At 44.5% G+C, this 13961-nt stretch overlaps 2 protein-coding genes across 3 annotated transcripts in view; one reads left to right on the top strand and one right to left on the bottom strand.

Annotated features, from left to right (window-relative positions):
- The window catches only part of SCRN1 (secernin 1), an 84231-nt gene that overhangs the window by 42861 nt on the left and 27409 nt on the right, over positions 1-13961 (top strand). Inside the window, exon 7 of one of the 2 annotated variants that reach the window (XM_021718023.1) lies at positions 1445-1604. In XM_021718023.1, coding sequence (XP_021573698.1) covers positions 1445-1603 — 159 coding nt within the window. In that variant the 3' untranslated portion in view covers position 1604. Of the gene's footprint in view, positions 1-1444; positions 2649-13961 lie in introns of those variants that run through there. The other variant, XM_008068986.1, reaches the window with a different exon arrangement.
- WIPF3 (WAS/WASL interacting protein family member 3) overlaps positions 8760-13961 on the bottom strand; it is a 77626-nt gene continuing 72424 nt past the window's right edge. Inside the window, exon 9 of the mRNA XM_021718024.1 lies at positions 8760-10987. Coding sequence (XP_021573699.1) covers positions 10964-10987 — 24 coding nt within the window. The 3' untranslated portion in view covers positions 8760-10963. The remainder of the gene's footprint in view (positions 10988-13961) is intronic.

A 13961-nucleotide genomic window follows, 5' to 3' on the forward strand; every position in this document is an offset into this window, starting at 1 on the left:
AGATGTGGGGTATGATTCAGGGTTAGGCATACAAAGGTTCATTATGCAGGTGCCCTTGTCCATGAGGTATCCCCCCCACCCCTGGCAGATTCCCACTACTGCCAGTCCCGCTGCGGTTGACCAGAAGTCCCACATAGATGAGACCGTCACTCTGTGGTGTTTGGTTTTGTGGATATTGGCTGTTAGAATGAAGACTAGACAAGGCTGTGTGTGTTCAGAGAGATGAGACTGCTGAGGTTGCTGGTTTTTTGTTTTTGTTTTTTTTGAGTTGGAGTCTCACTCATCGCCCGGGCTGGAGTGCAATGGCATGCTCACGGCCACCCCAGTGTCGATCTGCTGGGTTCTGGTGATCCTTCCGCCTCAACTTTCCAAGTAACTGGAACTACAGGCGTGTGCTACCACATCCGGCTAATTTTTTAAATTTATTGTAGAGACCAGGTCTTGTCAAGTTGCCCAGGCTGGTCTTGAACCCATAGGCTCAGGCAGTCCACTCACCTCGGCCTCCCAAAGTGCTGGGATTACAGCCTGAGCCATCGAGCCCAGCTGGTTGCTGGGTTTTAAAATTTAGAAATGATTCTCTGATTGAGTTCAGTGGCGCTGCATGAAGAAGGGTGGGTGGCGAGAACAGCTTCTCAGTTCTAGAACTAATTGGGCAAATGAAAGTTTTTCTCTGTCATCCCCTGTAAATGAGTCCCTTGGAAGAAGCAATCTCACCCTCTCAGAAAATGAGTGAACGAGGATAGACATACTTGTGTTTATTCAATGATTCATGTATCTATTATTCATTGAACAAACAACTTTTGAGAGCATCCACTGTGTCCCTGTCACAGTGACAGAGACATTGGAGGGCAGAGATAAACTGGATTCCTGCTCCCCAGGAGATCATGGTCTAATGGGGGACACAGCTTGTGGACAAGCCATCACCAGGCGGAAGACAATGACCATGGCAGAAGGAAAGGCCTTGCCCTGTTGGGGGTCCAGGGGAAAGGCTTTCCAAGGAGCTGAAGATGGGCACAGGGGACCAAGTGTTGAGGGAAGGCAGGGCCCCCAGAGGGCGGGGTTACCTGTGCTGTGGCGAGAAAGAGCATCGTGGGTTGGTGGGTCTCAGTTAACCTAGTCTGGCTGAAGAGAAGGCAGATGCAGCACAAGAGGTCAGGCAAGCGAGCATCTCATGTGTCAGAAGGGCCTTCTCTGAAGGTCACTCAGGGGTCTGGGCTTTATCCTGAAGGCAGCAGGAAGCTGTGCAAGGGTTCTAAGCAGGGCAGTGGCATAGCCACATCGGCATTCTGGAACATTCCCGCCAGCAGGAGTGTGGGACACAGCTTGGAAGGGAAGAATGGGACTTCAGGCAGGAAGCCAGCAGGACCTCCAGGGGCTTTCAGGGGGCCACTGCAGGGACCCCCACTGTTTTGCTGAGATGTAAAGCAGCTGTGTCCTCCCTCAGGAGCAAGGTCACAAGCTGAGGAAGACCATGCTGGAACTGGAGAAGCAAGGTCTGGAAGCCATGGAAGAAATCCTGACCAGCCCTGACCCCCTGGACCCTGCCGAAGTGGGGGACCTTTTCTATGACTGTGTTGATACGGAGATTAAGTTCTTTAAGTGAAGTAAGCCTCCCCTTTCCCCTTCTTATTTAAAACTTCCCACCTTACTAAGTTACCAGCAAAACCAACCACTCTCCCATTTGAGTAAAATGAGAAAGCTGAGATGTGGCCTCCTTTTCTGAAGCCACATCGAGCCGTTACCTTGTGTTCTGCCTTGAACCGCCAGACGCCGCCTCCTCCTGCAATGTAGGCGCCCTTCCTTTGCAGTGTAACGTGTATCCCATTTGCCTGTTGTTTGGTTGTGTGACTAATTGTGGACTTTAAGCTGCTATCATTGTATTTCAGTGACAATGGACACATGAGCCTTTTACAGGAGGACTAGAGTTCATCAAGCCTTGAAAGGCAGGCTCCACAGTGCTGAGTTGGCGGGAAAAGCGAACTCTTTTGAAGTCTTAGTCTTTCAGCAGTGGTTTCTTTCAAGTTAACAAAAGGCGTTTGTCTACACACACAGTGCTCTTGTGTGTGCAGTTGAGGGAGTAGCTCCCTGGCCTCCCTGAATCTGAGCACACGTCGATAGTGCACAGTGCCTCAAGGGTGTCTTCTGGGGGACAGAATCGATGGGAAGGAATAAAAGGGGCTCCCCTCCAGGCCTGGGCCCTTCCCAATTCCCGTGCTCCTGAAGAACTCGTCTTCCATGCAGTGTGCTTACGTGTAATGGCTTGCTTGCAGGAGAGCTGGCCATCTGTGTTGGCTGGAACCTACCCACTTCAGAGATTCAGAGACAGCCATGCTGGTGACTTCCCTGAATCATTGCGTGGATCGCCCACGAGGCCTGGTAGCTCTCCCTACAAAGCAGCACACCCGCCACAGGGATGTGGCCTTGTGCAGAAATGATCCCATGTCTTGTTACCGATATTCAGTCTAGGATTAACTGAATGGCCCCTATGGCATAGTTCCACCCCACAAAGCAGCAAATTTCTCAGCTAATGAGGGAAGAAAAAGGAGGAACTCTTGACTATTTAGATTCCAGTTGGAGTCGCCGGAATCCAAGCAGTTACTACATTATCTCAGCAGAGAGACTTTAATTAAACTGGTTTGTTTCCAGTGTCATGTTCTCTTGAAAGGATTTGACTTACCACCTGAGCGTAGAAAAGCGTGCGAGGAAGACCAGATGGGCTTAGCGTTGGGAAGACAGAGGGCAAGAAGGCGACAGATGGATACAGACACATTTCTCTGCAGGGTAACAGTCTAACACCCACCCTTCCTGCCCAGGGCACTATAGGCCACAAATCCGTATATGAAGCAGCCGACATCCCTGGGCCCTCCCCTCATCCCTCGTTCCTCCAATGTTGCAGGAGCTGCCTCCATTCAGACAGGTAGCTGAAGAGGGCAGGTGGTGGGTGGTGTTGAGGACGTTACCTCCATCTATGGGAACTCTCAGCCACTCCTGAAGTGGGCATCTCAGCAACAATATCACAGTCCGTGAGCGCTGGAAGGGAACCAGCCCTTCATTACACAGATGAGAACACTGAGGGCCAGAGGGTTGATCAGAACAAATCTTTTTCTCTGCCAACTCTCCAGGAACAGGAGTATGGGAGAGCCGTGAGCTTTTTGCTCAACAGTTTTGTAAATTCTGTATGTAAAATCATTAACTACAAATGGTGAGAGATGGGAAGAATATTTCAGCTGACAACGTTAATGGCAACCAATAATGGTGGCTAGCAATTGCTAAGAGCCTCGTGCAGGTTTGGCCTGTGCCTTCACAGTTGGTGAGTTTAGGGCCTCCTCTGAGGTGGAGCAGCCATTTTGAAAGCATCTATCTAGCTGCTAAGGGGAGAAAGGTGAGGTTCAAGGGTAAGGGAGGTACCTATCCCCGGCCCAGCCCGCCTCCCAAGTGGTTGTTTAAAACAAGGCGATGCAGAAAGTCACTCTATAATTTCACTGCATAGTTTCACCTTCACCTTCCCCTTTCATGGAAACATTTCCTCAGTTGACATGTCTGAGGCAACGAAGGTGATTGAAGAATTGATGAAAAGAAGTCTGGTGAGAATAAATTACTTTTATTACTATGGGCCAGACAAAGGCCACAGATAAGCTACTTTATGTCAGTTTGCAGTGGGAAACACAAGCTGCTACTTTTAGGGTGCACTGACCTTAGTGGAGGATCTTGGAGAAAGGCAACCCTAATCGAGGGTCGTCTTGGCTAATACTGTATACCGCAATTGTGATGTCCCTGTCCTACCGCTAGAGGGCATGGCAGGCCTCTGAGGCACAGCCTGGCGAAGTTAAGCTGGGCTTCCTTGCTCCCATCGGGCGCGGAGGTGGTCCACGCACGGTCAAAATCAAAGACAAGAAGAGAGCAAAGAATTCTGCTCATGTGGCTGTACTCATTTTTTTTTTTTTTTTGAGTTGGAGTCTCACTCCGTCACCCAGACTGGAGTGCAGTGGCCGCTCCCGGCCACCGCAGCCTCGACCCGCTGGGCTCCGGCGATCCTTCCGCCTCGGCCTTCCGAGTAGCTGGAACTACAGACAGGAGCTACCACGCCCGGCTAATTTTTTGATTTATTGTAGAGTGAGGTCTCGCCTGCCCAGGCGGGTCTCGAACCCGTGGTCTCAGGCAATCCACTCACCTCAGCCTCCCAGAGGTGCGGGATTACAGGCTGAGCCACCGAACCCGGCTGTACTCATTTTTTTAGTGACTTATTTACATATATTAACAGCTGGAAATATGTTGTTGGATTTTGCGCAGGCTGTTACGGGGGGAAATGTTTGTCTTTAAGTGCTCCTGACAGATTGTGCTTTGGAAAAAATGCTTATTACGTGGATAACTTCTTGACCAGGGATGGCTTTTCTGAAGACAATATGGGGGAAATGAATATTCAAGATGAAATATGAAAATAATGTGTTTAACGGTCACAGTGTATAAATAGCTTCCTAGAATACCATGTGTGTATCTGCCCAGACTGGGGGAGGGGACCGTGCGTGCTTTGTGTAGAAAGAAGCCATGGCCATAAAGGACAGACTCTGTCCCCACCTCCATACCCCATAGCCAAACATAAGCTAGCTAGTTTTGTGTAATAGATGGGATTTACCATAGGTGAAGACCAGCCCTCCTATTCAAGGGCAGAGGCTCCAGTAAAAGTAAATTAGCAAAGCAGAAATGTTAGACTTTCATTCTCAGAGGTAGTTTGAAACTAGGTGGAATAAGGATATAACCAAAATTGTGAATATTCCTTAGTGCCCAATAACATAAGACCCAGTGTTATTGGAAGGAGTTTTTCTTAAAAACTAACAGAGCAGGCGTATACCTATTAGATTTTAGCAATGGTGTTCCTTTACTACTGGGTGAGTCATTAGGTATCAAAAAGAATTATCAACCAGGCAAATTACTTTGCTTTCTAGCTGATGTCATCCCACATTGGTACAGGTGTTGTACATCTCTGGCTGGCCCAGTGGGGAAGCCAGGTGGGGCCAGTGTGTCTGTCATGAAGCCACTAACTGCATGACTGAAGAGCTATCTGCTGTTTATTGGGGAAGGTCTTCACCTGAGCTCTCAGCCTTAGGCAGGAAGCATGTGGAGGAGAAAGAGTTGGGAGCCCACCTCACGGGCCATGCTCCCAGGGAGGGCCAGGAGCGACAGGTCACGTGCAATGCCGTCACTCCCTTGTGCTTCCCCATAGCTATGGCATCTCATTCCACACAGTCCCAAGTCCCAGCTTCCCTCCTGTGGTTTCTGTTAAAATGTGCTTATCTGATGGACTGCAAACATCCCCAAATGTCAACTGCAGATTTCTCGTGGGAACCAATATGTATGTTTGCAACCATGTGAGAATTTTAATGTGCTAGATGGAAAACGCTATTGGTAGAGAATACTAGAAAGAGAAAAATCTTTCTGTTTCCTGCAGTGGGAACTGACCATGTAGTCTTAACAGTCTTTTGTACAAATATCTACAAACCAGATAACGTCCCTATCCAGTGCTTGCCCTTGGAGTTGTCTCTAAATGCATCAAGCATACAATAAAAAAATACTGAAATTAACATCCAGTGGCCTCCTCTGTCTTGCATTTCATGAATAGATGTGGGAATCAGACACAGCATAGAAAATGTATGAAAGGGAATTTTTTGACTGCAATCTTTGGAAAACTTAGTTCAGCAGTTTCCTCCACTATATACTGTTCTTTGGATAAATTTGCTCTTTAATAATAAACACAAAGGACCTTTGAAGTGCCACCTCACACCCATCAGGATAGCTACCATAAACAACAGAAAATAACAAGTGTTGGTGAGTATGTGGAGAAACTGGAACTCTTATGCATTGTTGATGGGAATGTAAAATGGTGCATCCATTGTGGAAAACAGTAAGGAGGTTGCTAAAAAATATTAAAAATAAAACCACCGCATGATCTGGCAATCCCACTTCTAGGTATATACACAAGAGAATTGAAAGCAGGGTCTGGAGGAGGTATTTATATACCCGTATTTATATTAAACGTGGAAGCAACTCCAATATCCATAGATGAATGAGTGGATAAACAAAATGTGGTATATATCCATACAATGGAATATTATTCAGCCTTACAAAAGGGAAGGAAATTCTGACACATGCTCCAATATGGATGACTCATGAAGACATTGTGCTTGGTGAAATAAACCAGTCACAAAAGAACAAATATATGATTCCATTTGTATGAGGTACCTGGACTAGTCAAATCCATAGAGACAGAAAGTAGAAGGCAGTTGCCAGGGGGCCAGGGAGAGGAAGAAATATGGAGTTATTGTTTAATGAGTTTAGAGTTTCAGTGTTGTAAGGTGAGTTATGGAGATGGACGTTGTACGACCACACGAATGTACTCAGCAGTATTGAACTGAACACTAACAGTGGGTGAAGATGGTAAATTTTACGTTATGTGCATATCACCACAATTAAAAGAAAAGAAATGGAAACCATTCTAAGATCCACAGTCTAGGTCATGAGAATGGCTAGTGCTCTATGCCAAGCGTGTCAATGCTAAAGCGTTAGCAGCTCCACAGCAGGAGAGAATGCCGCTGAGAAAAGGCCAACTTTCCACCCTCATGATCCAGAAATGCCAGACAGCTTCCAGATTGTCTCTGCTATGACAGGCTAAGTGCAACTGAAGTTCTTGTTTGTGAAAAAGGGACTCAGTCACCTGCAACGAGTGACCTGTGTCAAGGTCAGAGTAGATGATGGTCCTATTTATATGACAAAGAACTAACAATTCTTTAAATTTTATTCCCAGCTCTCATTTCATGACAGAATACACTCCGTGGTGACAGAACATGTCTGCTAGGGCTCCTTGCTTTTTTTTTTTTTTTTTGAGTTGGAGTCTTACTCTGTCGCCCAGGCTGGAGTGCAGTGGCACGCTCCTGGCTACCACAGCCTTGACCTGCCGGGCTCAGGCGATCCTTCCACCTCAGCCTTCCAAGTAGCTAGAACTATAGGCACGTGCTGCCACGCCTGGCTAATTTTGTGATTTATTGTAGAGATGAGGTCTCACCATGTTGCCTAGGTTGGTCTCAACCCCGCGGACTCAGGCAATCCCCTCGCCTCTGCCTCCCAAAGTACTGAGATTATAGGCTTGAGCCACCGTGCCCACCGTGGCTATCTTAAGCATTTCTCGGCCTGTAGAAGCATCATCCTGCTTTCTGCTGTCATCTCTATGCGGCATTCTCCCTATGCCTGTGTCCAAATTTTCCTATTTTATAAGGACACCACTCATAGTAGATTAAGGGCCCACCCTGCTCCAGTATGACCTCATCTTAACTAACTATATCTGCAGTGACTCTATTTCTAAGTAAGGTCACATTCTGAAGTACTGGGGGATTAGGGCTTGGATGTATGGATTTTGGGGAGAGCACCAGTCGACCCCTAAACAGAACGGGGTTCATGAAGAATGCCAAAGCCTCCGAGAGCACGGTCTGAGAAGTTGGGACTTGCTTCTGGAGTCCATTCTCCCATACTTTACTCCACAAGGGGTGCCTAAAGTTACAGCTACTTCTCCACTCCCCACAGTCAATGTGACTTTGAAGTTGATCCTCCACTTCGTATATTACCTTGGGCTCTCGCTTTCCCACCCCACTGGCCCTTTTGTCATTAAACAGCTTATCTGTCTGCACCTCCCGCCAGTAAGAAGGCTGATGAAACAAGTCAGCCCCTGAACTAATTCTGATGCAAAGTGTGTAGTAACTAGCTTTGAAATTAGTTTCTAGATGAGATTTATTTGGGGAACATCTGCGAATCTTAATTACGGCTCGCTCTGTTATCCAATAGCAAAGCTAGTGAAGTGTGCTTGGAGCAGCTCAGCAGACATCTGAATGGATGCCAGCGGAGCCCTGCTTGTGATGGCGCTTGTACGAACTGGCTGCTCCCGAGTGTGGGGTGTGCCACTACTGGGCTCTGTTGCGATCCGAGGATTGAGGACTTGCCTGTGTGTTATTGTCATCAAATCTCCACCAATATATGCGCAGGTACATATTTATGTCCCGTCTGGTGGATGAAGAAACTGAGGTGCTGGTTAAGTTACTGTTACTTTCCCCAACTCATAAGAGACAAAAGGGAGATTCAGCTCCTGACTTTCCTTCCAAGCACTAGTTCTGAGCCAGCTTGCTTAGCAGATAAACTTCTCTTCCATACTATGTTCCAAAAAGTCTACCTTAAAACACATCATGGAGACCAAAATGATTCTGCTTCACACTGGAGACTTTTTTGAGGGATTTGTAGAGGTCGGGGGCAGGGAGTGGGTGGGTAAGTACACATTAGGCTGAAAGTTGGTTCATTTGAACACAAATTAGCAGAACTAGAAGCATTACGTTCTGCTCATTCTATATAAACTGATGCAAGAAGTTTGAGGCTGCAGTGAGCTATGATTGAGCCATTGCACTCTAGACTGGGCTAGAGTGAGACCCTGTCTCTAAAACAAACAAGCAAACCTGAATAAATATGGCATTATCTACTTTTTAAAAAATGCATCTGAGAAAGTATTTTTCTTGTGCTTGATTTTTCCAAATACCCATTAGGTTAGTCAGTTCCAAAAAGAAAGGCCCTGTTTCTTACACAGTAAGCTACAGCAAGCATGGGCTCTGTGCAAATACCCATTTTGCTGTGTCATTCTTAGAAGTCCTCCTAGTTCTTAAACATGTTCGGCTTAGATTGGTACCGGTGACCATTGCTGGGTTTTAACAAGGAAATGACTGGGCGCATTCCAACTTATTAAAGTTTATTAGGTACAAAGAAACGAATCTGCAGAAGGAGACATCAATAAATATAAAATACATGTGAAACATCGCGGGAGTCACAGACCACAGTGTCAGTGAGAATATGCAAGGCCGGCGGGAACTCTGCAATGCAGTTGCCTCTAAGAGTGAGTTTATGGCCAAGGGGCTAAACCTTTACACCGCCAGAGGAACTCAGTGCACTGGCACGAGCTCGAAGGGTTGTGAATTCAGTGAGAGGGAGAGACATGATGCCAGATTCCTGAGATTTCTCCCTAATTGCCATTTTTGGTTTCTGCTCATTCCTCCCTCTGTCCTTAAATAGTTTTAAGTTTTACATGTCTATCCCAGCCATATGGAACATGAATGTATAAACACCTCATCAGGGCAAGCAGTCTACTCTGAAGGTGAAAGGGCCTTTGTTCAGGGACTGTGAGGGCGGTAGAGTGGTTAAGGTTGTAATAAAGAGATTTGACCTTTTGGAAAACTTCCAGAATCAATAAAACAGATCAGTTTCACCCAGAATGGATGACCTGCAAAAGCTTTCCTGTGGATGCAGCTGTTAAAGTTTGGCTGGATTCATTCCCCAGAGAAGAGAACTTGACCCTGATTCACTTGCTTCTGTCTGGAATGAGAAAGCACACCACTGATGTAGGAAGCCAGCTGAGTCTTTACTCCAGACAACCGCTAGGTGTATGCAGTCATGTGTGCCTAAACCATCCTAACCTCCTCCCTTTCTGGATGGCTTACTCTGGACATGATATCCTTCAGGTGTGAATGCGCAAGTGAGCTGCTACACAGCAAACTTATTTTCCACTGGTCTCCCTCCCCTCTCTCCCTGATTTTCTTTAATGGGCAGTTATTTTGAGCACAACCCGGGGATCAGTCTGTTTCCTTCTATTTTCTCTCCTTCCTCTGTCCCAGCCTTCCCCTCACCAACGATGGTGAGCACCTGAGGTCAGGCAGCAAGCAAAGACACACTTCTAAGCCCTTGCTGGCAAGAGAAATGAGTGTGAAGAGCCGTCCCAGCCTGGCTCGATCCTTTCCCCCTGCAGGCAGGCCTTGCACACACATCTGTCCTGCAGGGAGATGCCCACCACAAGGGAAAGAATGGGTGCTGGCAGGCCAGTGGGGTTCTTTTCGCTCAGAAGGGAGCTAATGCATAATGGGTGATTCCAAAGTTTCTTAAGTGAGGGCGAGGCACCAGACATTATTTCAAGAGACATTTCATTCTACAATTTTTCATGTTGTATTTCCATGCAAATTCTGCATTTGAAGTGGGGGGTGGAAGGGGAAACCTCTGAGACAGAATTAGTAGTTTACTATAACAATGAGTAGTGTCTGTTTTTAACCTGTAGGGGAAAAAAAAAATACCGAAATTTCATCATACTGACCTTACCCTGGCTACCAGGATGGGGCTGGGAACTTGGAGGGGACAGGAGGAAAGTAATGGAGACTTGGGCACTAGGGACACTGTAAACAGTAGGAGCATTGGCTACTTGTAGCATTCTTCAGTTACAAAAGGGGCCCTGTGGTCGGCGTCAGAGGGGCCAAGCCCACTCATGCCTTTACTTTGTGATATATTTACATTAAGCAGCCAAAAAAAAAAAAAAAAAAAAAAAAATCCCTGTACTGCAAAATAGAAGTGAGACATGGCGTCTCCTTCCCTGGAGGCTGTGTGGCATAGTCTGGGTGTGGGGGACACACTACTTCCTCTGAGCTGCATCATTTATAAGGCATTGTTTGGTTTGACTTTGCAGTTGGTGCGATGAGAATGTAAAATCATGCCAATAAGAAGCCATTGTGAATACTTATGACTTGGGGACTACTTGCAAACTATGGACTCTCTAAAAACAGTTTGGAATCTAGGAAGGGCCAGCCTGCAAGCATATTCACAGTCACGGAGTGGGTGTTATAGGGAGGGACAGGGTTCTATCTGTACTGACAGATGAATGCCAAGATGCATTGTAAAAAATGGAAAAATGGTGGGTGTTTTTTAAAAATATTACTCAAATAAACTAAAATACTGCTTTAAAGCCCGTGCAAACCACTTATTTACAATAAATAAATGCTCAATTCAGAGCCTGTATATCAACTGAAATACAGTTTGAGCATGGAGGGATCTGACATGTTCTCCTGGGGGTTCCTCTCCTGCAATCTGGAACCCCAGGACCTTGGCTTCATCCATTTTCTCACCGGAGAGTCTTTAGTGATAACTGTGGAAATAGAACATTACCGGGTTAGAAGATTCTTGCACACAAAAGACCTCCCACAACCCCCAGGGCCAGGCACTGCAACGTCTCCTCATTCACACAAGATTGGGGAGATGTGTACTCAAAGAGCTGGTTTGTACCCAAGGGGTCATGGGTGGAAAAAGGAATGAAATCGGATTTGTACTCAATGGTATGTGGGGACCTAATGCTGTCTTATCAACATGTATAGGACCAAGCCTCAGCAATTCACTTGACAGGAAGCTCAGGGAAAGCAAAGAACTTGTTGGAGATCCCAACTGAAGGCAATGGAAAAAAGAGAAAAAGACCCAGGCCTCAGACTTCCAGTCCAGGCCTCCCACCTATGCACTGATTGCTATATCCATAAAAGAAGAGAGCACCCCCTTGGGTATTGCTTGCAATGTCTAGAACCCAGTGAATTCTCTGGGTGACTGCTTTATGCCTCAGTGCAATGAAATGAATTAAGATGATACCTAGCAAGGTATAAAGAAGAACCTGACTGTGGAATGCCCAAAGAGACTTGACAATCCATCCTTGACTAGACTGTTAACGGGCAGAGATCAAAACTACCAGCCTTGGGTGATTAAGGTGTCTTCTTGTCATGATGCTGGGGACCAGAACCTGCACAATGTCCGACACAGCCTTGCCACATTGATAGTGAGGACGACTCTTGTCTCCGGAGATTCTAACATGCCAGGAAAGGCAGTGAGTATATGGAAGGAGCACTGAACGAGAAGTCAGAAGGTCTGGGCATATAACATTGGGCAAGGTCTTCAACTTCTGGAGCGCAATAGGCCATAAAAGTATCTCTCAGTTTCCATCACAGGGTTATTAAAAGGAACAAATGAGCCAACATATGCAAGCTAACTGAAAGATGTAAAGAGTCTTAGAACTATAAAGGATTATGACTATTACTCTAGTTTTTCTGATCACAAGAATAGTATAGTCATTGTAAAAATCTTGGAAATTGCAGAAATTCAAAAGAAGAAAGTAAAAGTCAGTCACAACCTTCTAGAACAAATGCCTATTAACAGTTTTTTTCCTCCAATATTCTTTTACTGTGGTAAAATACATGTAATATAAGATGTACCATCTTAATAATTTTTAAGTGGACAGTTCAGGGATATTAATACATTCATAGTACTGTGCAAACATCCCCACCATCCATCTCTGTAACTCTTTTCATCTTGCAAAACTGAAACTCTGTACACCCATTAAACAATAGCTCTCATTTTTCTCCTCCCCTTAACCCATGACAACCACTATTCTGCTTTCTGTCTCTATGATTTTGACAACTCTAAGTACATGATATAAATGGAAGCATATAGTGTTTGTCTTTTTGTGACTGGCTTAGCTCACTTAGCATAATATCTTCAAGGTTCATTCATGTCATGGCATATGTCAGAATTTCTTTCCTTTTTAAGGCTGAATAATATTCCATTGTATATGTATATATCACATTTTGCTCATCCATTCATCCATCTGTAGACACTTGAGTTGCTTCTATGTTTTAGCAATTGTAAAATAATGCTTCTGTGAACATGGGAGTATCAGTATCTCTCCCAGTCGCTGATTTTCATTCTTTTAGGTATATACCCAGGAGTGGAAGGGCCAGACATATGGTAATTCTAGTTTTAGTTTTTTGAGGAACTGCCGTCCTGTTTTTCAGGAGCCGTTCTATTCACTGTTTTCCACGGTAGCTGTACTGTTTCACATTCTCACCAAGAGTGCACAAGGGTTCCAGTTTCTCCACATATTTGCCAACCCTTGTTATTTTGCTTTGTCTTTTCATAGCAGCCATCCTGATGTAGATGAGGGGCTGTTTCATTGTGTGTTTAATTTACATTTCTATGCTGTTGAGCATATTTTCATGTGCTTACTGAGCAGTTATGGATCTTCCTTGGAGAAATGTCTATTCAAGCCCTTTGCCTATTTTTGCATTTGTTTGTTTGTTGTTGTTCAGTTTTAGAAGTTCTCTATATATTCTGGATATTATCTCATCAGATATATGATACAAATATTTTCTCATGCTATGAGTTGTCTTTTTACTCTTGATACTACGTTTTGATACAACATTTAAAAAAGTTTCATAAGTCAAATTTGTCTATTTTTTTCTTCTGTTGCCTGTGCCTTTGGTGTTACATTCAATAAATCATTGCCAAATCCAATGTCTTGGAGCTTTTGACCTGTTTTTTCTTCTAAGAGTTTTATAGTATTAGGTCCTATATCTAGGTCTTTGGTCCATTGTGAGTTAATTTTTGTATATAGTGTTAGGGTCCAATTTCACTTTTTTGCATGTGGATATCCAGTTTTCCCCGCACCATTAGTTGAAGACTATCTTTTCACTGTTAAATGGGGTTGGCACCCTTGTCACAAACCATTTGACCATATACGCAAGGGTTTATTTCTAGTCTCTTTATTCCATTCCATTAGTCTGTATGTCTGTCTTTGTGCCAGTACCACACTGTTTAGATTACCATAGCTTTACAGTAAGGTTTTAAATAAAAAATGTGAGTCATCCACATTTATTCTTCTTATTCAAGATTGTTTTGGCTATCTCAAGGGGTCTCTTCAGATTCCATATGAATTTTAGGATGAGCTTTTCCATTTCTGCAAAAAATATCATTGATTATACTGAATTTGTAAACTGCTTTGGGTAGTATTGATATCTTAACAGTATTAAGACTTCTAACTCATGAACATAGGATGTGTTTGTATGTATTTATGTCTTATTTAATTTATTTCCGCAATGTTCTGTAGTTTTCATTGTATACATCTTTCACCTCTTGGGTTAATTGCTAAATTTTTTTTTTGATGCTATTGTAAATGGAATTGTTGCTGTAATTTTCTTTTCAGATTGTTCATTGTTGGTGTAGAGAAATGCAACTGATTTTTCTGTGTTGATTTTGTGTCCTAATACTTTGCTGAATTCATTTATTAGTTATTATAAAAATTTTTT

This window comes from Carlito syrichta, unplaced genomic scaffold (genome assembly GCF_000164805.1).
Source record: "Carlito syrichta isolate Samal-C Ts95f unplaced genomic scaffold, Tarsius_syrichta-2.0.1 Scaffold311717, whole genome shotgun sequence".
Lineage (NCBI taxonomy): Eukaryota > Metazoa > Chordata > Mammalia > Primates > Tarsiidae > Carlito > Carlito syrichta.